The sequence below is a fragment of the Liolophura sinensis genome, chromosome 1, assembly GCF_032854445.1.
Source record: "Liolophura sinensis isolate JHLJ2023 chromosome 1, CUHK_Ljap_v2, whole genome shotgun sequence".
NCBI lineage: Eukaryota > Metazoa > Mollusca > Polyplacophora > Chitonida > Chitonidae > Liolophura > Liolophura sinensis.
The window spans coordinates 14,941,866-14,968,873 of NC_088295.1; the positions used below are offsets into that span (position 1 = coordinate 14,941,866).

General features: G+C 40.6%; 1 protein-coding gene across 1 annotated transcript; it reads left to right on the top strand.

Annotated features, from left to right (window-relative positions):
- The first annotated feature begins 45 nt into the window (after window positions 1–45).
- LOC135461995 (dynein beta chain, ciliary-like) lies at window positions 46–26,239 on the top strand. Its single transcript, XM_064739315.1, is given in 53 exon segments — window positions 46–614; window positions 1,056–1,249; window positions 1,423–1,612; window positions 1,747–1,846; window positions 1,969–2,180; window positions 2,480–2,710; window positions 2,953–3,237; window positions 3,491–3,756; window positions 4,024–4,092; window positions 4,307–4,433; window positions 4,736–4,991; window positions 5,106–5,350; window positions 5,596–5,928; window positions 6,133–6,387; window positions 6,563–6,732; window positions 6,915–7,137; window positions 7,282–7,485; window positions 7,761–8,162; window positions 8,276–8,521; window positions 8,706–8,930; window positions 9,156–9,374; window positions 9,539–9,691; window positions 9,908–10,141; window positions 10,385–10,677; window positions 10,902–11,058; window positions 11,277–11,539; window positions 11,812–11,950; window positions 12,188–12,280; window positions 12,483–12,677; window positions 12,877–13,087; window positions 13,312–13,588; window positions 13,792–14,074; window positions 14,239–14,412; window positions 14,619–14,924; window positions 15,275–15,442; window positions 15,682–15,921; window positions 16,593–16,754; window positions 17,077–17,700; window positions 17,991–18,152; window positions 18,356–18,589; window positions 18,787–19,047; window positions 19,201–20,808; window positions 21,000–21,170; window positions 21,314–21,436; window positions 21,811–22,004; window positions 22,490–22,766; window positions 22,946–23,003; window positions 23,006–23,110; window positions 23,113–23,171; window positions 23,384–23,695; window positions 24,009–24,251; window positions 24,565–24,753; window positions 24,919–26,239. Coding segments are annotated over 53 exon segments (13,395 nt in total). The 5' UTR covers window positions 46–257; the 3' UTR covers window positions 25,537–26,239.
- The last annotated feature ends 769 nt before the right edge of the window (window positions 26,240–27,008 follow it).

Consider the following 27,008-nt stretch of genomic DNA (forward strand, 5'->3'; position numbering starts at 1 on the left):
GTGCACCATTCCCTAGCAACCGCTAACAACGCTGTTATAGATACCACCAAACTGCGGGTACAAAACCGTGCACGCAGTCTTGGGTTGACTGCAAATCCAACATTTTGGCGAAAATGTTGGACTGTTAATTGTGTAAACACACAGAAGAAATAGGTGTTAGCCAAGTATCAAAGGGGTAGTGTGTAACTTATTTTTTGTCGCCCAGCAGGCGTCACTTTGTGGATGTTTGTGTAAGTTGTGCTATTTTGGAATCAAAGATGGCTGCGGAACTAGAACTGAACGATGTCCGTGTGGAATTTGTCGCGGACTATGTCCTCAAGACTATGAAAATCAAGCCAGACAAGTGGATGAAACTATACAATGTCGATGAAAACAAACAGATGTTTATTGACTATTTCGAAAAGGGTGATCACAATACACTCGTCGTGGCACTACAGCCTGCAGGCGGACTGGTCGTGCAGCATGAATGGCCCAACAATCCCAAAGGGAAAGCATGTTATTTTGTGAAACGAGGGAAGGAAACTATTCAGAAAGACTCAAACTTGAAAAATGCACTGATATATGGAGATCTGTCATATTCCCCAATGGACCAGCTGTCAGCATTTGTCGATGAGGTAAATTGTGTTTTTTTTTATTAATAATAAATTGTACATACAATTCACGTAAAATAATGCTAATAACCATAATTAAATGACATATCTTAGTAATAAATGATTTTAATATGTCTCTATCAGTGTCTATTCTCCAAAAATATACTCTACTTAAATAACTCCAGTAATTGCTAAGTGCTGTTACATCAAATTAGTGCATGACTACAATAATTATCATAAACTGTTGTAGAGTAATAGTTTATTCAGTATGTTATTCTCTACATTCATAAAAACTGTGGAAAAATGTTTCTCATAGAAAAAGTGTATGATACTTACTGAACGTTATTAAACCGATTGACTGTTAGTGATTGGTTAGTGAAGTGGAATGCTTTGGAATATGTTTGTTTTAATAAGTATAGAATTCTGGCAGTTTATTTGATCATTTTTGCACATAAATTTTTACAGGTTCTGGTGCCCCTCCTGGCAAATGACAGAAATCATGACCAGTGGCCTCATGTTGTGTCTGGGGATGTTCAGAGACATGTACACAACCTGAAAAGTAATGTATATGTTGTGGCTGGACAGGTTAAAGGGAAGACTTTGCTGCCCCTTCCAGTGGGAACAGAGAGAATTGAACAGATTCAAGAAGATGATGAAAAGTGAGCACTGTTGAGTGTGACAAGTGGAGTTTTTGCAAACTACTCATAAAATATGTATCTGTAAATTCAATTACCTGTATGACCTAAAAGAATATGCATGTAGCGTTTTTTTTAATGCATGTACATATTTCTATAAGGTTTTGTATATTTTATATATTTTTTTCTGCTTGCAGGCTTGATATATATGACAGGAATCTGGTGCATGCCATTGAGTCAGTTATCATTGAATGGACACATCAGATAAGAGAAGTGCTAAAACGAGACTCAGCCCAGCTTCTTCTGGAAGGCCAGAATCCAACACCATTTGTTGAATTGAAATTTTGGCAAAATAAGGCTCAAAATCTGGAATGTATATATGATCAGGTATGAACTTGATTTTTTTTTTTTACGGAAAAAAAAGTTCATTGATAGCCTATCCAGTTAAATAACGTTTGTTGATTTGGTGTTTGGAGAGCTTAATTCAAATCATGAATTAACTTTTTACCTTAACTTTGCAGCTCAGGGATCCCAAAGTTAGAAAGATGGCAGAACTGCTGGAGAAGACAAATAGCAGTTACTTTCCTTCATTCAAAAACATCTTCAGAGATGTTGTATCGGGTAAGACATTAATTTTTTTCTGAAAAATGAAGCTAAAGGTATTCTTATCATTCCACTGCACATATGTTCATTTAACATCAAGTATCAAAATTATGAAAACTTCTTTGCATTTGCAATTTCAGCATTGTCTGAGGCGCAGGATATCAACATGTACCTGAAACCATTAAGAACCCACTTTGAAGACATTGAAGGAGCTGAGTTTGGAGACACAAAGAAATTGGTGGAGCCACTCATGCATACAGTCTGCCTTCTGTGGGCAAACTCCCAGTATTATAACACACCTGCCAGGATTATAGTCTTACTACAGGAGACCTGTAACTTGCTTATACAACAGGTTAGTTTGTAGAGCACTAATGTGTACATATTATCCACTGCATGTTTTGGCTATTGGCCATTAACTGTGATGTAAGCATATTTTTCATTAATAACAAGATATCAAGTGACATGGCATTTTATTTGTTGAGAGGGCACTTTGCAAACAATCCTTTAAGCCTAATAACTCAGTCAGACTGTGCATGAGATTGAGAATAAAGACCTCTGGTATACTAACATGTATAAGCCAAGTTCTGTAATAAAGCAATTAGGACAAATCTTTTGACTTGGAATTATTTTTTTTTCTTTTTTGAACATTAGGCCAAGGCATTCCTTGATCCCACTGAGATTTTCAAAGGTGAAGTTGAAGAGACGATTGACAAAGTACAGGAGTCTTTAGATGTCTTGAGGTGCTTCAAGAAAACATATGATGAGTACAAAGGCAAAATGAAGGACTACTTCAAGGACAAAGAGACCAAAGAGTGGGAGTTTGCCCCAGATCTAGTCTTTGCTCGCTATGACAAATTTGTTGAGCGAGTTGAAATTGTACTGGTATGTTGCTTTAACTCGTGGAGGTTGAAAATGATTTGTTAATTATATTTTGTATCACTTTACTGAATCAGTCCTGGAAATTATCAATGATATTGTTCATTTTTATTTCCAGGTCATAAGTAATTTACATTTGAATAAGTAATGACAACTATAAAAGTTTGACAGTAATAGTTAAATACATAGATATATACAATCATTGCATATACATTTATCTTATACCCAGTTTTGATTTGCTTATATAGGAACTAATGGAGACAGCCATTGAATTCATGAAGCTGGAGAAGATAGAAATTGGTGGCATAAAAGGCAAAAGTCTGAGTCAGCAAGTTGTGCAAGTGTTTGAGGAGTTCAATGAGCTGTTCAAAGTTTTCACTGAACGCTCATATGACTGTATGGACCCAACTCAGACTGAGTTTATCACTGACTACACTAACTTTAACAACAAGGTAGCTGACCTGGACAGACGATTGGCCACCATCATTTGTCAGGCCTTTGATGATTGCAGTGGCTTGGAAGCTGTCTACAAGGTAAAGCAGAAGTAGTAATTTGATCTTGCTGTCATTGATGGCATTCTGTTAATTTACCGGTGTGACAGATGCTGTATCTGATACTCCATCAAACCGTCATCTAACATTGAATTAGGATTTCAAAATTATGGACAAAAACTCTTTCGTGCATTGAATTAGCGTAGTTAATTCCTTTGCTGTAGGGTTTGTGATGTGTTTAGCATTCTTGCAAAATAGCCATCAATTTCAAGGTAATCCATGTTATTAATTTCAGCTGCTGGACATCATGGGAAGCTTATTGGATAGAGCACTGATCAAGGCAGACTTCAATGACAAATACCCAGTGGTGATCAGGATGATGCATGATGAACTGGACACTGCCAAGGAGATCTATGACAAACAGATGAGCGTGAAGGCTGAGAGAGGTAGGGCCCCTGTCCACAAGAACATGCCACTAGTAGCAGGAGGCCTCAGGTGGTCCCATGAGCTGAGGGAGCGTATCACACAGCCATTACACAACTTCAAACATATTGAAAACCCGTAAGTACTTGGTCATTTCCTCTCGCCTCCTTTTTTACAATGTATGCTTTTGTTTAAGTCTTTAAAGAAAGAAGATCTGAATAGTAAATATACAGCTGCTTCGATCACTAAATGTGTTCAAAGATGAAAGCTGTTGGCATAAAATCACAGTTCTTCATACATTCACAGAATTATAAACCTTACATTGACTCTTTATGTGCGTTAATAGGACAGTAACTTTTTGATTTTTTGTAATTTGGCTATATAAAATTGATATTTCTACTTCAGATGTATGGAAACAGAAGAAGCAAAGCTTGTGTTCACAAAATATGAAGAGATGATGGAGCTTCTGAATGGGTAAGCAAATAAAGCAAAATATTCTATTAAAATTAATTTGAATCTGGGACTAATATAACTGTAATGTTAGTCCCAGTTTGAATGAACCTGTCATGTGATTGGAATCATCTTGTAAGAATGCCATGGGTGCGGATCTATTTCAGCTTGAAGATATGCATATGACATGAATACGATTTTGCAAGTTTATAATCCTATGGTTAATGTTAATTTTCAGTTATGAACAGAATATCTACAAAGAATGGACTGAAGGTGTGGATGAGGCCTGTGGATTTAACTTGTCATTGCCTCTCCTTACCCGCAATGAGGAGACGAAACTCATTGCTGTCAACTTTGACCCTCAGGTACGTTTCATTCTGAATCATAAATGACTTGTACTTGACATAGATTCTGATACCTAAAAGAGTATACAATCTAAAATTTTGCACATGACTGGGTCACACATTTTACCTGATACAGAGAGTTTGTTTGGAGCATTTCAGGATCAAAAGTAATATTTTATGACATTCTTTTGCCTTGTTGGACTTTTTCAAGAAACTTTCGGGTCAGTTACCATATATGGTAATGTAACAGTTTGTTCAGTTTTAGAAGTCTCTTGGAGAATTCACAAAGTTACTTTGCTAAAGTTTCAGGCTTGTATTTTCAGCTTGTGGCTGTGTTGAGAGAAGTCAAGTATCTGGAAACACAAGAAACACAGGAGATTCCCTCAAGCGCCTCCTCCATCTTTGCACGAAATGACACATTCTTCCAGTATGTGGCTAACCTTGACCTGACTGTCAAATGGTACAACAAGGTGAGGACCACAGTCTTGGAGGTGGAGTTCCCACTGGTTGAAAACCAGCTGCAGGAAATTGATGCACAGTTGGAGAAAGCAGAGAAGAGTCTAAACTGGAATTCAGATGGTAAGTACATGGTAACTTGTTCTTCAATACAACTTTAGTATGTGGTCGTGATAATATGTAAATTAAGATGCTTTTCATGAACATATAATCAGCTTATTCTTTTTCCGGTTGCAGGTATTTGGGAATACATCCAGGCCACCCGAGATATGGTGCATGACCTTGACATCAGAGTTCAGAAGGCCAAGGACAATGTGGATGAGATCCAGAGACTCATGTCCACCTGGAGCAAGACGCCACTGTTTGAGCGGAAAGATGACAAACACGACTCACTGCTACATCTGGATGATAGGGAGGAACGACTGAAGAAACGCTACACCGAAATCCGCACAACAGGAGAACAGCTGCATAAACTGCTCAAGGTGAGGCCTTTCAGCTACGGAGGATCGTATTCTTACAGTTTTCTGTGGCAGTAATCTCTGATGGGTTGCCTTACATGATAATGCTGTTTGTTTCTGTTTTCTACCATAACAGTCCATCCATATCTTGATTTCCACTGTTTTTTGCTGTGATATACCTAGTGCAAGTGTGTTGAAATAAGTATAAAAATAAATTGAAGAATATCGCAATATCATTGTTATTCCACCATATATATCTGTGTTTGCAGGAGAACATGGATCTCTTCAAGGCAGATGAGAGCTCAGAAATCTGGAAAGCCTATGTGGACTATGTGGATGAGTTTGTGGTGGATGGTTTCTTCAACACCATCAACTGCAGTCTGAACTTTCTACTGGACAACACTGAAACTAAAAACAGTCCTCTCCCACTGTTTGAGGCCCACCTGGAGTTACAGGTGCCGGAGATGGTGTTTATGCCATCACTGGACTACGGCGTGGCTGATGGTTTCTATGACCTGGTGGATGGTCTGGTGGGAGACATCTACAAACAATCGTCCCTGGTACCCAGATTGGCTGCTCACAGTGGACAAGAGCATTACCAGGTCAGTTAACATTTTTGCAGGTGGAGCCTGTTTGAGCCTTGCTTTTCATGGATCTTATTTGTCTGTTTACTCCTTCAGGTGATATTGGTTGACACTGAATTAAATATTTGTCATCTCCTCTGCCAATAGTTTATAGGAGGTTGCATTGCAATACTTCATTGTGTAAGGTGATGTAGTATATAACTGTGATTTCCACTGCCTTAGCCTGACCTGGAGGACATGGAGGAGCTGTCAGAGATGAGACAGGAGCTGATGGACAGGGTACAGAACATTATGAACAAGGCCTGTGAGTTCAGGAACTCGTTTGACAACTACGCGTACCTCTGGGTGGATGACAGGAATGAGTTCATGAGACAGTTCCTGCTGTACAATCATGTGCTTACTACAGAGGAGATAGAAGCTAATGCTGAGGAGGGAGTTCCTGAGTGTCCTCCAACGTTGGCACAGTTCAAGGAACAGGTATGTATTTGCCATCCTCATTGCCTCACCACCATTTTAAAAGCTTGTGCAAAAAGTCTAAAAAAAAAAAGTCTCTAAGCAAATTTAGAGTGAAATGCTCTTGGTATTACAAGTCTGACGCAAATTGACTTGCTGCTTTCTCTTGGTGTTTGACAGTCACTCGTTCCTTTTACAGATTGACACTTATGAGAAAGTGTACGAAGAGATTGAGCATTTGGAAGGCACTAACATCTTTGAGTACTGGTTCAGAGTGGATGCTCGGCCATTCAAACAGGCCCTATTAAACATTGTAAAGAGGTGGAGCTTCATGTTCAAACAGCATCTGATCGATCATGTCACCAACAGGTCAGTATTGTGAACTTATGTGAAGAGACAAAGTGGCTGTGTTTTGCAACTTATTTTTCTCTATTTCATTCCGCAATTATAGAACATTACCATTATTTTAGTAAATACCTATAGTAATTGTTGAAACTGTCTGCATCTTAAATAATGCTTTCTGTGTCTGACACTGTTTGTTTGTGTTACAGCTTGAAGGAGCTGGCACAGTTTATCAAGCAGGCAGATGATGGACTGACGAAGCCTGTGGAGGAGGGTGATTATGCAGGTCTGGTTGCTGTCATGGGCAATCTGTTTGCTGTGAAGGAGAGACAAGCAAACACAGACGAGATGTTTGAGCCTCTGAAACACACCATTGAGCTGCTGAAAACATACGACCAGGAGATGCCGGAGGAAGTCCACTTACAGCTACAGGTATGTGCTGGTCATTTAGGGAATAATAGACAAGTTGATTCATCTTGATCCAAGTATTAATGCTTTCTGTGTGGTTTTTTCACCGAATAAACCAAGTGTCCTATAAATGCATAAATGACTGTAACCTTTTGTGATTTTTAACAGGAGTTACCCGAGCAGTGGAACAACACAAAGAAGATAGCCATCACAGTTAAGCAGCAGGTGGCACCACTGCAAGCCAATGAGGTAGCCAACATCCGAAAGAAGAGCGCGACATTTGATGTCAATCAGCACAAGTTCAGGGAACTGTTTAGGAAAATTCCACCTTTCTTGTATGAATGTAATGAACCATACAGGAGTCTTGACAAGGTATGTTTAATTCTGTGACTTAGCTCATTACCTCTGTGACCATCAATTTTCAGAAGACTTTGTAAGGGATTTTTCACAAGCTTTCTTGTAAATACTGATTGTAGGAAGGTCAAGACTTTGCAGGTAATCTATAGTGACAGAAAATAAAAGTACTGCCAGCAATCAGTTTAAACTATTGCTTTATGTGTATGTTGTAAGTTTGAATTCAAGACACAAGGCATGTGACCCACAGGTCTCCTGTGTATTGTTGATGTGAGCATTTTTTTATTCTCTAGTACAATGAAGAGATCTTGTCTATGGAGAGAGAGATGAATGCTCTGTTGGAATCAGCTGGTCTGTTTGAAGTCAACGTTCCAGACTTCAAACAACTGAAACAGTGTAGGAAGGAGCTTCGCCTGCTGAAGACCCTGTGGGATTACATCTTCATTGTGAGGTCCAGTATTGATGACTGGAAGACCACACCTTGGAAGGAGATCAACGTGGAACAGATGGACATGGACTGTAAGAAGTTCTCCAAAGATATTCGAGCCCTGGATAAGGAGATGAGAGCATGGGATGCATACAGTGGTGTGGAGAACACTGTGAAGAACATGCTGACTTCCCTGAGGGCAGTTGGTGAACTGCAGAACCCAGCTATCAGGGAGCGCCATTGGCAACAACTCATGGCTGCCACAAAGGTAACATAATCTTCCTCTTTAGCTGTACGAAAAGAAAAGAAAACCAACTTTTACAAAGTATTGGTTAATGATTGGTGTTAATATTCATGGTGTTATGTTTGTGATCTGACCAGGTACGTTTTGTTATGGATGACAACACAAACCTGTCTGACTTGCTGTCACTCAACCTGCACAACTTTGAGGATGAAGTGCGCAACATTGTGGACAAGGCTGTGAAGGAAATGAGCATGGAGAAAGTGCTGAAGGAGTTGGATGTCACGTGGGCCACCATGGAGTTTGAGCATGAGAAACATCCTCGCACAGGAATCACCATTCTCAAGACCAGCGAGGAGTTGATTGAAACACTGGAAGATAACCAGGTAAATCTACAGCGATGTGATCCAAAGTAGCCCGTTTGTATCATTTTGTTCTAGGTCTTTGGAAAACAAGTCTGTCATAGTATTTGGTATAGATGGCTAAAGTTTCTTTCAATCATTTTCAGAAACTGTTTCACTGCTTGGTTCTTTCTCTCCTTAGTTCTGTTCTAAACGTGTATCTTTCCAGGTTCAACTTCAGAACATGCTGACGTCCAAGTTCATTGCCCACTTCCTAACGGAGGTGTCTTCCTGGCAGAAGAAACTGTCCACAGCGGATCAAGTGATCTCTATCTACATGGAAGTACAAAGAACCTGGTCTCACCTGGAGAGTATCTTTATCGGCTCAGAGGATATTAGGAAACAGCTTCCTGAAGACTCAGAAAGATTTGATGGAATTGACAATGACTTCAAGGTAAATACTGATTAGCTGATATTCCCAGAGTCAGATATGTTGGTACAATGTTGATGAACTAGGCACATAACATTGAGCTTTGGGTTTCCCCAGGCTGTGCCCAGTTTCCTCCCATCATAATGCTGCCTGCTGTTATATTAGTGAACTATTCTTGAGTAAAGCATAAGACACCAATAAAATAAATACATAAATCAGTTCTTCACTATAGTTATGCCTGTATTGTAGGCACTTGTTGGTGAAGTGGAAAAGACTACCAATGTAGTGGAAGCGACCAATCAGCCCCGGTTGTTCGAGAGATTGGAGGCATTACAGGAGCATTTGGTGCTATGTGAGAAAGCACTGGCTGAGTACCTGGAGACCAAACGACTGGCTTTCCCCAGGTTCTATTTTGTCTCTTCTGCTGACTTGCTGGATATCTTGTCCAATGGAAACAATCCAACAGCGGTGAGTAAGAATACAAGATCATCTCTTTTAATATATCTCTGCAGGATTTATCACATCCAAAAATCAAGAAATCTTTAGAAATTTGTTGAATGAATTTCACAAAACAAATATCTATAAACCTTGTCTGGACATTCCTTTCATTGCCTTCCAATGTATAATTTTAGGTTGCCCGCCATCTGACGAAGCTGTTTGACAGTTTGGCTCACCTGAAGTTTAAACAGGACGATGCTGGCAATGACACCAAGACTGCCCTAGCCATGTACAGTAAGGATGGAGAATATGTGGATATGGACAAACCCTGTGACTGCTCAGGACAGGTCTGTCATTGAATCTTCACACATAACCACGTCTTCCAAACATTTTTCAAGGCTTGTTGAATTCTTTTATGCTTTTAAGTTATCATTCAGGTCTCAAGCTTCTAAATTTATGTATAATTGCAAGCAAACATTTTATTTCATGATTCTTTGTCAAGTTAGGCTGGTCTGGTAATGCGATGAAATGAAAAATGTCTCTCCTCATGTCTCTATCAACAGGTTGAGGTCTGGTTAAACACCTTGCTGGACTCGATGCGCAGCACTGTACGACATGAGATGACAGAAGCCGTTGTGTCATATGAGGAGAAGCCCAGAGAACAGTGGTTGTTTGATTACCCAGCCCAGGTGGCTCTTTGTGGAACACAGATCTGGTGGACCACAGAAGTCAACATCGCATTTGGCCGTTTGGAGGAGGGCTATGAAAATGCTCTGAAGGATTACTTCAAAAAGCAGGTGCGTAGATAGGTATGGTGATTTATGATTTTAAGTATGGAATTAAAAATTAGTATCAGTAATTGATATTTAAGGAGATTTAAGATGTTCAATATAGAATTCAAAATTTAGTTTCAAGTAACTGGTATTTGATAGTTGTAATAAATGTTTGCGTATTGGCCATTGAATTATTTAGCAGTTGTATAAAGGAAAGCTTACTTTTTACAAGATGCGGAATGCCTAATGGAAGGGTATTTTGTTCAGGTGAACCAGCTGAATGCCTTGATCACCATGTTGGTTGGAGAACTGACAAAGGGGGACAGACAAAAGATCATGACAATCTGTACCATTGACGTGCATGCCAGGGATGTAGTGACGAAGCTGATCACAAACAAGGTGGACAGCTCCCAAGCCTTCACCTGGCTCTCCCAGCTTAGACATAGATGGGACGACAATGATAAAGACTGTTATGCCAACATCTGTGACGCCCAGTTCCGTTACTCTCACGAGTATTTAGGCAACACCCCTCGTCTGGTCATAACCCCACTCACTGACAGGTAAACTCACAGCTCAATTTCAGTTTCACTTCAGTGGTTCTTTGCCCCCAGCCTTATGCTGACCACCATCAAATAAATAAATCAATAATAAATATCTTCATGAGTAATGAAATGAATTTCATATTTCCCGTAGATAAACAACTGGAAACTGTCTTTGTACATACATGTAGTAATGTTGTGCTGACTAAGCACTATGATGTATTTGATCTGAATACTTGTTGTAGATGTTACATCACACTCACCCAGTCTCTCCACTTGACCATGAGCGGTGCCCCAGCAGGACCAGCTGGAACAGGAAAAACTGAAACAACCAAAGATTTGGGCAGAGCTTTGGGCATCATGGTATATGTGTTCAACTGCTCTGAACAGATGGACTACAAGGTTTGTACAGGCTACATCCATGTGCCAATATTTGTAATGGTCTACAAAACTTGAGAGTTTAAGAAACATGCTGAACTGCTCAGTTTTTTGTTTTCTAGGAGAATGTGAACAAAAAATAATGACCATCAAGAAACAATTTTGCAATTTTTGGTTGTTAGTTGTAGTAAAGCGATTTTCCGTTTTGTTTAACATTTTTGTTTTCCTTTCTGTGCATTTAGTCCATTGGGAACATCTACAAAGGTTTGGCCCAGTCAGGAGCCTGGGGATGCTTTGATGAGTTCAATCGTATCTCGGTGGAAGTGTTGTCTGTGGTGGCTGTCCAAGTCAAGTGTATTCAAGACGCAATCCGAGACAACAAGAAGATTTTCAACTTCCTGGGTGAGGTCATCAGTCTAATCCCCACTGTGGGTATCTTCATCACCATGAACCCAGGGTATGCTGGACGTACAGAGCTACCAGAAAATCTGAAAGCCCTTTTCAGGTAAATTTCTTTTTTGTTGGTGTATTATCTCTTACTTACATAGTGTAAACTTGTATATTTTTACTTGACCTTCGCATTTACAAATTATATCTATAGGCTTCTGTTTCTGTTGTTTCAAAAGAAAACATTTCAGATCTGTTGGAATTTCCTGTGTAAAGTCATGTGACAGTTTTAAGAACTCCTTCAACAGGGCCTGTTTTTTTAATTCTACAGTGTATGTCATTTTGATGTTTCAAACTTTGCATGAAATAAAATACTTTGATTTATTGCAGGCCCTGTGCTATGGTCGTGCCAGATTTTGAGCTGATTTGTGAAATTATGTTGGTGGCTGAAGGTTTCCTTGATGCACGTCTCCTTGCCAGGAAGTTCATCACTCTGTACAGCTTATGTAAAGAGCTCCTGTCAAAACAGGTAATCCAGAAATACCACTTTCCCCTCACTAGCTTTTTTTTTTTTTATTTCCCTTTCAAACACAGTTGTCTTCCCTGATCGGCATCAATCTGTGATTATGTGTCATTCATGCGTTTTTCTCTTCTGTGCCTCCAGCTACTCGGGCAATATACAAAAAAATTGCAGTGAAACATGATTTAACTAACACTGCATGTAGACTGAACATGTTTTTCACTCAGCCTTGTATTTATTTTTCAGGACCATTACGATTGGGGTTTGCGGGCCATCAAGTCTGTATTGGTGGTGGCTGGATCCCTGAAGAGAAGTGACCCAGGTCGACCAGAGGATCAGGTCAGTGTCGCATGCCATTTTATTTCAATACACCAAATCTGATATACATGTGTGAAAGCACTTTTTGCATGTTTTAAAGGCACTTTCTCAACATTGCCAGAATTAACTTTTCTTTTTCTACGCAGATAATTAGATCCGTCTTATAAATTCGTGCGGGATGTATTACATTTCATGTCAGTTTTGGTCTTTGATGTGTTTATAGGTGTTGATGAGAGCCCTGAGAGATTTCAACGTGCCCAAGATTGTGGCTGATGACTCCCCCATCTTTATGGGCCTGATCGGGGATCTGTTCCCAGCTTTAGATGTACCCAGAAAGAGAGACTTGGAGTTTGAAAAACACATCCGACAAGCCACTCTGGACCAAAAGCTCCAGGCTGAGGATAACTTCATTCTCAAGGTAACATAGCCTTCAATCAAGCTGCGGTTCTAAATTCATTGCAATCTTTCTATCAGTCTCCTGGTATCTATCAGTCTGCATGTGGTATTCCAGCGTCAGTTAAGTGTAAATCTTCACAATGTGAAAACCCCCCTTCATAATGATTCAGAGAAAATGTGAAAAATTACATATGGAACTAAAGTGTGTGCTCTGTTTTCAGATTGTTCAACTCCAAGAGTTGTTTGAGGTGCGTCATTCCGTGTTCTTGCTAGGAAATGCCGGCTCAGGAAAGAGTAAGGTCTGGGGAACTCTTATCAGGACCTACAGGAATCTGGGCAAGAAACCAGTTGCTATTGACTTGGATCCTAAAGCAGTGACAAATGACGAGCTGTTTGGTATCATCAACCCCTCTACCAGAGAATGGAAGGATGGTGAGTCTTTTCAGCAAAATTCAGCGAACATTTTGTGCAGTTATAGCATAGGTGTAAATGGCCAAGTGCATTTGTTTATCCCATATGTGGCCCATTCTGTACATATGTACTGATAAATCAAACAGCTGTCTGGCTTATTTCCATAAACTTTTGCTTCCTTCAATGGAGATATTACTTAAAATGAGTCACACATTGCACCTAAATGTTTTGCTTGCTGATTTCAGGTCTGTTCTCTGTGGTGATGAGAGACCTAGCAAACTCCCCTGGGGAGAGTCCTAAGTGGATTGTTCTTGACGGTGATATTGATCCTATGTGGATTGAATCCCTGAACACTGTGATGGATGACAACAAGGTGTTGACTCTGGCCAGTAACGAGCGAATCCCTCTCACACCTTCCATGAGGCTGCTCTTTGAGATCAGCCATCTGAAAACAGCAACACCAGCTACAGTGTCAAGAGCAGGCATTCTGTATGTCAACCCTCAGGATCTTGGCTGGAATCCGTAAGTATAATATAAACATCAGTGGGAAATATTCAGTGAATATTACTTAATTTATTTTTTGAACAATAAAACAGGCAGAGTAGCTTGAAAGTCACAACTAGATTGGAGGGGGAAAAATATGTAAAGAATAAATGGCATAAACTACAATGTGATAAATGAAGAGAATTTTGTTATTATTAGTGCCATGTCCATCTTGTTTGTAGATATGTACAGAGCTGGATCGACACCCGTGAGGTACAGTCAGAGAGGGCTAACCTGACGATCCTGTTTGATAAGTACTGCCCGGTGTGTCTGGAGACCATGAGGACTCGCTTCAAGAAGATTACACCTGTGGCCGAGATCAGCCAGATCCAGATGTTGTGTTACCTTTTGGAATGCCTCCTCACCCCCGAGAACACTCCACCTGACTGCCCCAAGGAGCTGTATGAGCTCTACTTTGTCTTTGCCTGTGTCTGGGCCTTTGGTGGCGTTACCTTTCAAGACCAGGTATGTTCACACCAATATCAGCCTATTTTTTATGTGATGTGCATAATATTGCCTTTTGTGGAAGTAACCCAAAGGTAACCACTTTTGAATACTCAAAATAAAGTTTTCCCTGTGTGTTTTTTTTCTTGTGTTTTTAACATCTGGCAATTTTTAATATTTTCCAGCTTGTGGACTATCGTGTTGAATTCACCAAGTGGTGGGTGACAGAATTTAAGACTGTCAAGTTCCCAGGCCAAGGCACAGTATTTGACTACTTCATTGATGCAGAAACACACAAATTTGAGCCTTGGTCAAGAAAGGTTCCCAAGTATGAGCTGGACCCTGATCTGCCTCTTCAGGTAAGACTATAGGGTCACTCCATCAAAGTTCTAGTTTTGTAATTTAACAATCATTCCACATACAAGAGTTCTTGTAAGTTTAATGTGTCTCTCTCTCATTTACATTTGTCTTATTCATACCAGTTCTGTGAACAGTCATGACAATTTGTGTCAATTTCTGCTGTGTACTTCAGTTAGGTAATGATGTTTTTTTTCCGCATTAACAGGCTGCACTGGTGCCAACCTCAGAGACAATTCGTGTGAAGTATTTCCTGGACATGTTAGTGGAGAAGAAGCGCCCTGTGATGTTGGTGGGTAATGCTGGTACAGGTAAAACTGTACTGCTCCAGGACAAACTGAACAGTCTGCCTGACAGTTACATGGTGGCTAATGTGCCCTTCAACTTCTACACCACCTCAGAGATGTTACAGCGTGTGCTGGAGAAGCCATTAGAGAAGAAAGCCGGGCGAAACTTTGGACCACCCGGCACCAAGAGACTCATCTACTTCATTGATGACATGAACATGCCAGAGGTAGACAGCCAATAATTTAATGAAATATACATTTCACACATAAATAGGCAATTTAACAAAAAATTTTTCACAATAATTAAGTTTGCATGGATCTTAGAATAAATGGACATTTTGACCAGCACTCTACGAACATATATATGTTTGTTTAGACAAAAGTTCCAAAATTTCCCAGAGCATGTCGAAATGCACAGTGTGACAATGCTTAGTAAGGACAGGATATACTGAAAAGTCATCTGTGAAGCTCAATTTATACTTTCGATTTTGAATGGTGTCTTCAGAATAATTCCTATAACTTTTACACATATTCCATTTTGTTTCTAGTGTTTCACCATATCATATTGCCTCTACAGGTTGACCAGTACTTCACTGTGCAGCCCCACACTCTCATCCGTCAACACATTGATCATAGCCATTGGTATGACCGAGCAAAGCTGACCCAGAAGGACATCCACAACACACAGTATGTGGCCTGCATGAACCCCACTGCTGGAAGCTTTACCATCGATTCTAGGCTACAGGTGTGAATAGCTTTATTTTAAAATAGACCAAATATTCAAGGTAAACATACAGGTACAATATGAATTTTGTTTACATGATTGTTGTTTCACACTATCTTGCATATCATATATTTCATATTAGATGAAGACTTAAACATAAACTTAAATATTTTCTAAATGCATCAATCACGGTTCCCCTTTTTTTTTTTTTTTGACATGTTAATATTCTGTGAGTAACCCAATACTCTTTTTGCCCACAGCGTCACTTCTGTGTGTTCGCCATGAATTTCCCAGGACAAGATGCTCTGATTACAATCTACTCCAGCATTCTCTCCCAGCATCTCGCCATGAATGGATTTGCCTCCCCAGTTCAGAAATTTGCCCACAATCTTGTGAATGGTGCTTTAGCCCTACATGCCAAGATGTCAACAACCTTCCTACCTACAGCCATCAAATTCCACTACATTTTCAATTTGAGAGACTTGTCCAACATTTTCCAGGTATATTTTCGTGTGACAAATAATTATTCAATCTTATAGAAAAGAGAAACGAGGTGAAAATGTTAAATGATGTGAAGGAAATCCTATGGAGCAGAGCTAACACAAAAGGATTTAATAATACACTGACTGAATAACTGGAGAGTCCTAAAAAGCATAATCTTTGTCATTTATGGTAAAATTTGCCAGGTGTGAAGTGAAAATATTCCCTATGTGACCTTGAATCAGACATGCTTGACGTTAAGTAAGACAGCTATACTGGAAAGACATCAGAAACTTTTGAAAGTAGTGTCATTTGTGACTGTGTCAGCAATGGCTGACAAAATGTGTTAACCTTACACCAGGCAAAATTGGAAACATCGGAAAAGTTTTGTTTCCGCATAATACCTTTCAAAAATTATAATAGCGGTTTTATTCCACTACAGAGAACTTTAGACAATCTCAATCCTTAACTTTTGACCTTGTTTTCAAGATGTTATGATACGCAATTAGCTCTTTAAGCTTAAGCTGCACTCCAGTGTCCTTTTAGACATTGTTGTCACTTGTTGTAACAAAAAGTAAAATACCACAAATTAGTAAAAATATTCCACAGTGCATTGTTTACCATTCCCCATATTGTTTAATCCAGATCATGTAAAACAAACTACATGTAATTTGTATGTTTTATGATGCAGGGTATGCTGTTTTCAAATGCCGAATGTGCGAAGACCGTCCCAGAGTTGGTCAGGTTGTGGAAACATGAGGCGCAGAGAGTCTACAGTGACAAGCTGGTGGATATGTCGGATTTAGAGACCTATGACAAACTGCAGAAAGAAATCATCAAGAAGAACTTTGAGGTATGCTTTGTCTCTTGTTATTATGTAATAGACTCAATAGAAAAGAGATGCTGGTACCTGGCAATTTACTATTATGAGTAAGAAACTATGCATATAAATTTGTCAAACTGAAACCACTATCTCAAGACCTGTGAAAATGCAGTCTCTAGTGAAACACGACTTTTGGGTGTATTCTCACTGGGCCCAAGATGCATGTAGTTATTTCAGTGTCTAAATATCTATATTGATGTATTCCCTGATGATTGCAGTTGTGAGTGAGCTGTTTGTTATATGCGACACATGTATTACAAAACATTACCCACAAACCCTTTGTCATTTACAGGACATGGATGAAGAAGTGGTCTTCAAGACACCCTGCATCTACTGCCACTTTTCTCAAGGCATTGGTGATCCTAAATACTTGTTTGCTGAGGGCTGGGCAGAGCTGAACAAGATCCTGGTAGAGGCCTTGGATGGGTACAATGAGCTGAATGCTGTGATGAACCTGGTGTTGTTTGAAGATGCCATGATGCACATATGCAGGATCAACCGAATCCTGGAGTCCCCCAGAGGTAACGCTCTACTGATTGGTGTTGGCGGAAGTGGAAAGCAGAGCTTGTCCCGTCTAGCTGCCTTTATCAGCAGTTTGGAGGTGTTCCAGATAACTCTGCGTAAAGGTTACAGCATCCCTGATCTGAAGTTGGACCTGGCTGCTCTGTACATGAAGGCTGGAGTTAAAAACGTGGGCACAGTGTTCCTGATGACAGATGGACAAGTGGCTGACGAGAAATTCCTCGTGTTGATAAACGACCTACTGGCATCTGGTGAGATTCCAGATCTTTTCCCTGATGATGAAGTGGAGAACATTATCGGTGCTGTCAGGAATGAAGTCAAAGGACTTGGGTTGGAGGATAGCAGAGAGAACTGCTGGAGGTTCTTCATCGACAGGGTTCGCAGACAGCTCAAGGTAGGAAAACTGCAAGGTGTTAATGCATTGTTTGTAACAGAAGATATTTGTGGCTGCATAATTTATAATAGATGTCAGGCACTTGGCTACAAATCTCCAAGTTTGGCTACACTTTTTGCCAGATTTAGCAATGGCAGATGGATTACATCAGTTTTTAAGAACAAATGTAATATGTTCTGATGATTGTCTGTTCTTACTCTTACAGGTGATAAGTGTTGATGGCATTGTTCACTGTTACATTTCCATGTTCTGTGTCTCAACACGCATTGATGGCATTGTCACTGTTGCAGGTTGTATTGTGTTTCTCACCCGTGGGTGCTACTCTGCGTGTAAGGAGCAGGAAATTCCCGGCCATAACCAATTGTACTTCCATTGATTGGTTCCATGAGTGGCCAGAAGATGCCCTAATCTCTGTCAGCAGGAGATTTATCGAAGACGTGGATCTGTTGTCGGTGGGTCTGTTTTTATGCAAATAAATGTTTCAGATTATAATATTCAAAATTGTTTTAATGGCTGGAAAGCTATCATTTTTGGTATAAACCACTTTTGCTTAAGATGTGCAATGTTTTCGTGGTGATACTAAAAGTAAGATTTAAGAAAAAAAATAATGAAATTAACTTTTTTTTTAATTTCTTTTTTTTTTTTTCTTTTTAAGCCTGAACTAAGGGACTCCATTTCTCAATTCATGGCATTCACGCACAAATCTGTCAATGAAATGAGTGCCTCATATCTGCTGAATGAAAGACGGTACAACTACACCACACCCAAGAGTTTCTTGGAGATGATTGTATTGTATCAGAACTTACTGAAGAAGAAAAACCAGGAATTACAGGCCAAGATTGTGCGTTTGGAGAATGGTTTGGAGAAACTTCGAAGCACTGCATCTCAGGTTGGTACACATATATTGTACCTTACTCTCAGTTCCAAATGCTGATAAGTTTCAAGGCAAATAAAACAGTTTTACACGTAAAGTATAGGACACATGATATACTAACTGAAAATTCTTCGGCACAGCCATTACCAGGAATCAAATATATAATATTTCTATCCTCAACAGGTGAAGTATGACTCTGTTGTGTGTTACAGGTGGATGACCTCAAGTCCAAACTCGCCTCCCAGGAGGTGGAGCTGGCTGTGAAGAATGAGGCAGCCAACAAACTGATCGCTGTTGTTGGTGCAGAGACTGAGAAAGTGTCCAAGGAGAAAGCGGTGGCTGATGAAGAGGAGAAGAAAGTGGCTGTCATCAATGAGGAGGTCTCCAAGAAGCAGAGGGACTGCGAGCAAGATTTAGCCAAGGCCGAACCCGCCCTTATTGCTGCACAAGAGGCTCTGAATACCCTGAATAAGGTGGGTGGTAATACCATACTATATTTCCTGTGATGGGTAAAGATTCAAGTCATGCATATATTAATCTTAAGATGAGAGTCGTCTGATGTTTGTGGGTTTGATGCATGTTTAATTCTTGATAGTTTGTCTCAGTGTCTATGCCTCTTTTTGCAGGGCAACCTGACAGAGTTGAAGTCATTTGGCTCACCACCACCAGCAGTTATTAACGTCATTTCTGCAGTCATGGTGCTGATGGCCCCTGGTGGGAAGGTGCCCAAGGACAGGAGTTGGAAGGCAGCTAAAAGTGGTATCATGGCCAAGGTGGACCAGTTTCTGGTGAACCTCGTTGAGTATGACAAGGAGAACATCCATGAGAGCTGTCTGAAGGCTGTACAGCCTTACCTATCAGATCCAGATTTCAACCCAGATTTCATTCGCAGCAAGTCCCTTGCTGCTGCTGGTCTCTGTGCTTGGGTCATTAACATCGTCAAGTTCTATGAGATCTTTTGCGATGTAGAACCCAAACGTAACGCCTTAGCTCAAGCTAATGCTGAACTCAGTGCAGCCCAGGAGAAGTTGAAGCAGATCAAAAACAAGATCCAGTCTCTGGAAGATGAGCTAGGCAAACTTACAGCTGAGTTTGAGAAGGCTACCTCTGAGAAATTGCGGTGCCAACAGGAAGCAGAAACAACAGGCAAGACCATTGAACTTGCCAACAGGCTAGTGGGTGGACTGGCATCAGAAAATGTGCGTTGGGCAGACTCTATCAGTTCATTTAGGGAACAGGAGAAGACTTTGCCAGGAGATGTACTGCTGGTGACTGCCTTTATCTCCTACAGTGGTTGCTTTACCAAACAGTACAGGCTGGACCTAATGGAGAACAACTGGCTGTCCTTCCTGAAAGAGCTGAAGACTCCAATCAATGTTTCAGAAGGTTTAGATCCACTGACCATGTTAATTGATGATGCTGACATTGCCACCTGGAATAATGAAGGGCTGCCCAGCGACAGAATGTCCACTGAAAATGCCACCATCCTGACCAGCTGTGAGCGTTGGCCGCTGATGATTGACCCCCAGCTTCAGGGTGTTAAGTGGATCAAAATGAGGTATGCAGAGAACCTGAAGGTTGTCAGGCTGGGACAGAAGGGATACTTGGATGCCATTGAAAGAGCTGTTTCTTCAGGAGATGTTGTCCTCATTGAAAACATTGGAGAATCCATTGATCCTGTACTTGACCCTCTGCTTGGGAGAAACACCATCAAGAAAGGACGTGCCATCAAGATGGGTGACAAAGAAGTGGAGTATAACCCATCTTTCCGTCTGATCTTGCAAACCAAGCTGGCCAACCCTCACTACAAACCTGAAATGCAGGCTCAGACAACTCTGATCAACTTCACTGTGACCCGTGACGGCCTGGAAGATCAGCTACTGGCTGCTGTGGTCAGCAAGGAGAGGCCAGATCTTGAGAAACTCAAGTCAGACCTCACTCGTCAACAGAATGAATTCAAGATCAAACTGAAGGAGCTGGAAGATTCCCTGTTAGCGCGTCTCTCTGCTGCAGAAGGTAACTTCCTGGGTGATTATGCCCTGGTGGAGAACCTGGAGACAACGAAGAGAACAGCTGCTGAGATTGAGGTCAAGGTGACAGAGGCCAAGAAAACTGAGCAGGAAATCAACACTGCTAGGGAGATCTATAGACCAGCTGCTGGCCGAGCTTCTCTGCTCTACTTCATCTTGAATGACCTTAACAAAATCAACCCTATGTACCAATTCTCACTCAAGGTAATCATCATTGGCGTGAGATCATACAATTGATTTATAATGTAAACCAAATTATTATTTATATTCGTCATAGAATCAATGATATCTAAATCTGAGTTATCAGAAGACTAATTTTCATTGAAAGTTACCACAGCAGAATGCCATTGTGATAAGCACAACTCTTTAAACATGCCTTCCATGCATTTTTCCAGGCTTTCAGCATTGTGTTTGAGAAGGCTATTGAACGTGCAGAGCCAGCTGAGGAAGTGAAGCAGCGTGTGACCAACCTGATCGACTGTATCACTTACTCCGTCTTTGTTTACACAACTAGAGGTCTCTTTGAGAAGGACAAACTTATCTTCACCACTCAGATGGCACTCCAGGTAAAGGCTCATTCCAGTAGGCTATTTATTATGCTTCATAAATATTTAGCCTTAGCACGCAATGTGGCATTACATTCTTAAATGAATTTTACATTACCACTTTTAGCATTTACTTATTTTCAAAATGTTTTTTTGTTTTCCAGATCCTACTGGTCAACAAGGAAGTGAATCCCATTGAATTAGACTTCCTACTGCGTTTCCCTACAACTCCCAATGTGACTAGCCCAGTGGATTTCCTCAGTAACAACAGCTGGGGTGGAATCAAGGTGTGTTGAGAAATATTTCTGCCAAAAATGCATTTTTCTTCACTGTAAATCTTAATTCTGTTGAATTGATCAAGTCTGTGAGCCTTGATGGAAAAGTACTGTTGTATAACTCTCAGGCCACTTTCACAAAACTTTATAACTCAGTTTTGTGTAACTTTTCTGGTAAATGACGTTGCCTTATGGCAGTATAATCCAGAGAATGTTACGAGTAAAATGTGTTACAAAGTTTGTGAAAGTGGCCCCAGTCACTGAAAACTTCTCAAAATATTTCCCAAAAAAGAGGCATTTTTATATAAGTTGGACAATAAGAGCAATAATCCGTAGATCCTGATCTGCTCTCTATGTTCAACTTCGCCAATGTTGTGATTTTCCAGACCATGTCTAACATGGAAGAGTTCCGTAACTTGGACCGTGACATTGAAGGCTCAGCCAAACGCTGGAAGAAATTTGTGGAGAGTGAGTGCCCTGAGAAAGAGAAGTTCCCTCAAGAATGGAAAAACAAGAGTTCACTGCAAAAACTGTGCATGATGAGAGCTCTGAGACCAGATCGTATGACCTATGCCATGGCGTAAGTAATTCTTTTCAAGTAGATGGGAAGGAAATTGTCCCATTGAACTTGATCATTTTTATTCTGTAGCAATTCAGAGGATGATTTAATCAAATAGTTTGGGTACCCTATTGATTCATTAGGCAATTCTGCAGCAATTCAGAGGATGATTTAATCAAATAGTTTGGGTACCCTTTTGATTCATTAGGCAATTCTGCAGCAATTCAGAGGATGATTTAATCAAATAGTTTGGGTACCCTATTGATTCATTAGGCTGTCTCCATTGTCTCACCAATTCTTTAGATATGCAAAAAACACAAAAGTTTGAAAATTTTTCATTTGGGATCCCCAAACCCTTTTGACCACTTCAAAAATGACCTTGATTAGGCCCTGCCATTGTCAAACAGAAGCACAGACAGCTAAAAGGCTCTATAACAGCAAGGTATATGCGAAGAAGCAAAGTGCCTCTTTCACAAACATTTTACACTGAGGTTCTGATTTTACAGAAACTTTATTGATGAGAAGATGGGAACAAAGTATGTGGAAGGTCGTAGCGTGGAATTTGCCAAGTCTTATGAAGAGTCTGACCAAGCCACCCCTGTCTTCTTCATCCTCTCCCCTGGTGTCGACCCCCTTAAGGATGTGGAGGCACTGGGCAAGAAACTGGGCTTCAAGGAAGACAACAACAACTTCCACAACATCTCGCTGGGTCAGGGTCAGGAGATCGTGGCAGAACAAGCGATGGAATTGGCTGCTAGGGAGGGACATTGGGTTACATTACAGGTATGTAAGCATTACCTGGGAATTCTTCCCTAACACACAACTGGTGATTTTTTTTTACAAAAGTTCTTCACATTGCTTACACTTCAGGTGTTGTTAATTATAGTGAGTGCCCTGTTTTTTGTTGTTTTTTTTTAAACATCAGTTGAACCCTAATGATACCATTGGTTTTCTTTCTGCAGAATATTCATCTTGTTGCTAAGTGGTTGCCTACACTGGAGAAGAAAATGAGCAGTATAGCTTAGACAGTCATGAAGCCTATCGCTTGTTTGTCAGTGCTGAGCCGAGTGGAACACCGGAGTCCCACATTATCCCACAGGGTATCCTAGAGTCTGATATCAAAATCACCATGAGCCTCCAACAGGAATGCAAGCCAATCTGCACAAGGCTCTGGACAACTTCAACCAGGTACGAAAAAAACATTCTCAGCCATTGCAAATAGATATATAATTTACCTTACATGTTTAGATCAGGAAATGCATATATTGCTGCAAAGTACAAGAGACAATAGTAAATACTGTATTAAAACCTGCTGGGTTGTATTGAGTTTACCAAGTAATGCCACATAGAATTTATTAGTGTTTATTTCATTAATAATTTCATTTTATTTCAATTCCCAGGACACAATGGAAATGTGTGCTCGTGAGGTGGAGTTCAAGAGCATCCTGTTTGCCCTATGTTACTTCCACGCTGTTGTTTGTGAGAGGCGTAAGTTTGGACCCCAAGGTTGGAACAGGTCCTACCCCTTTAACACAGGTGATTTGACCATCAGCTGTAACGTCTTGTACAATTACCTGGAAGCCAACGCTAAGGTACCCTGGGAAGATCTGAGGTATCTGTTCGGAGAGATTATGTACGGTGGTCATATTACAGACGACTGGGACAGGAGGCTGTGCAGGACCTACCTGGAGGTGTATATGCACCCTGAGATGGTGAGTACAATGTCTCACTGATGTCAGTTTTCAGGTTTTTGTTCATACTGGTCATATGAATGAAATAATACAAAAATAAGACTGCTGTAGGGAGATAATTATTATTTGAGGTTTTTGTGCAATCACAAGGTACATAACTGCTGTTACCCTGTACATGTGTGTAAAAAGTGCTGATTCCCTGACGTTTTATACATCTGTATAACAACTGTAAACTATAGATAATGTTATATACCACATTGTCACCATCAGCTGCTAGTAAGAAGATCTCATCTTTGTGACTGGAACTTACCATTTTTTTGCCTGTGATATCCAGCTTGACGGAGAGCTCTACCTGGCCCCTGGTTTCCCTATCCCACCCAACTCTGACTACAAGGGTTACCACGCTTACATTGATGAGGCGCTGCCCCCAGAAACACCTTACCTGTATGGTCTACATCCTAATGCTGAGATTGAGTTCTTAACTTCCACATCGGAGAATCTGTTCAAAACTGTGTTTGAGATGCAGCCTCGAGACTCTGGTGCTGGAGCAGGTGGAGGTGTGTCCAAGGAAGAGAGAGTAAGTTTCTGAATACTGATTGCCTGATGAGGTGCAGATCCTCAGTTTGCACGTCATACAGTATGGGTGTGACTTGACAATACTGAAACCACATGTCCATATAATGCTTCTCTTTTATTTTATTTAGAAGATGCATCCTTTGCTTTGGGTCAATGGTAACCCAATAATCTAAAATCTAGGTTACATAGTGTTCCTCTTATCTGCCTGTAATCTTTGTTCTTTGGGAGGAAAAACAACAGTCTAATGAGTTTAATTTTATAATGGAGTCAGTTGAAGTTTTTGTCATTGTGTCTTTAACCTCTTCTGTTAATAGCAAAAACAGATCCTGGATGAGATTGCTGAGAAGTTACCTGAGGAGTTCAACATGGCAGAGATCATGGCCAAGGTACCTGTGGAGGAGAGAACCCCGTACGTAGTGGTGGCCTTCCAGGAGTGTGAGAGGATGAACATGCTAACCTCAGAGATCAGGCGCTCACTCAAGGAACTTGACCTCGGCTTGAAGGTCAGTAGATTAAACCTTTCTCTTTCATGCACAGAAAAAAAGTCTATTCTTCTGCTCTGCATAATCTACAATTATTGACACATACTGTGCTTACTTTGATTAGCAGGAGTTCATATGACATCCCTCAGCCATTTTCTCACGTTTACCTACCTTGTGACATTTCAGGGTGAGCTGACAATCTCCTCCGAAATGGAAGAGCTGTCCAACGCTCTATTCCTGGACAATGTACCAGGCACATGGGCAAAGCGAGCCTACCCATCCCTGTTCAGATTGGGAGCCTGGTATGCAGACCTTCTGCAGAGAGTTAAGGAGCTAGAGACCTGGGTGTCTGACTTCCAGTTACCAGCTGCTGTCTGGCTTGGTGGATTCTTCAACCCTCAGTCCTTCCTCACTGCCATTATGCAGCAAATGGCACGTAAGAATGAATGGCCACTGGATCGCATGACGCTCCAGTGTGACGTCACAAAGAGGACACGTGAAGACATGGCAGGTCCACCTCGTGAAGGAGCTTACATCCATGGCCTGTTTATGGAAGGTGCTCGATGGGACACCCAGACGGGTATGATAGCCGAGGCAAGGTTGAAGGAGCTGGCACCCACCATGCCGGTCATCTTCCTCAAAGCCATACCAGTTGACAGAATGGACAGCAGAAATGTGTATGAGTGTCCAGTCTACAAAACCAAAATGCGAGGTCCGACTTTCGTCTGGACATTCAACCTGAAATCCAAGGAGAAGCCAAGTAAATGGGTACTTGGTGGAGTTGCTCTTCTTCTCCAAGTGTAGGCAGCCATTTGGCAATTAACTATTGAAATCAAACATGGTTGATAACATCTCACACCAAGGACATTAATTGTGATAATGATACACCCTGCAAATTGTATATACATTAAATTTATTCCATTTATACATTTCCAACTGCTGTGATACCACTTTATTCGTTTTTCATGGTCTTCAGTATTTCATTTACATTTTATTATCTACATGAATAGTAATGAAGTCAGTATTATCTAATGGATTGAAAGTCACTATTTATAGCATATTTTGCGTAATTTTGAAATATATAAATCTGTTTTGCTGATTTGTGTGATTAGGTCATATGGTCACAACCTACTGTGTTTAGAAACGCAGGTCTTTCAGTTACTAGACAGACATACCTTTGCCACAGCAGAACCTGCAGGTTGTCAACATCAAGGTATTTCCACCTTAAAGGGTTCACCATGTAAGAGTACTATGTATAGAAAAGTCTGTAGGTACAAGTATTATAGCCTTCAACTAAAATTCATGACTTTAAAACTTTCATCCATCCATTGTTATAAGGTTCCGAAATATAAGACTTGAATTTGTTATTGCTTGAAGGCTTTTCCTAAATGGGTTTTTTCTAGTTAATCCATATTTACCGACGTTGACATGCACGTTAAATACTTTATATATATTACATATCAGCTGTTATTTTGATTCAGCTTTGCTGTAAGGAAATAAACTTTGATATGTGACATCGATGTGTGGCCGTTGAATTAAGATATAAGATACAAGGAAAGTTTCCTTTTGGAATAAGTAAATTTGTATATCACCCATCCACAGAAACATTAATATCCACAAACGTTTACTTTTCTCGCGATAAATGTGCACGGTTCAGTGCTTCCGTTCACTAATAAGGCGACATGTTGAACCCCCTGGTTCCTGTTCAGTAATCTCGGGTACTAGTATTGATTTTATTTATTTGATTGGTGTTTTACGCCGTAGTCAAGAATATTTCACTTATGAAACCGCGGCCAGCATTACAGTGGGAGGAAACCCAAGACCATCCGCAGGCTGCTGGGAACTTCCCACGTCCGGCCGGAGGGAAGCCACTATGAGCTGGACTAGACTCGCAGTGACCGCACTGGTAGGAGGCTCCTGCATGCATGGGTCGTTGCGCCATGGTGGCGTGCTAATCACCTCGGCCACGGAGGTCCCGTAATCTCGAGTAACAATGCAGCATGTCGCCCGTTCTCTTGTTTTTTTTTTTTCCTAGGGTGTTGCTGGTTTCCTCCTGCGAAATTAGAGTTTCGAGCTATGGTTTTCATTTTCCACGAAATTACCCTAAATGATCTAAAATTTCGCTCACAAAAGTGCATATTCAGAGGCAAATAAATGTCACAAAATTATTATTTTTGGTGTTGAAGCTATATCATCCTAAGTTCCAAGCAAGCTTCAAAACGCCTTTCTAAAATCAACAGGTCTCTCAGAATCAGGAAAGATGGGCAAGTTAGTCA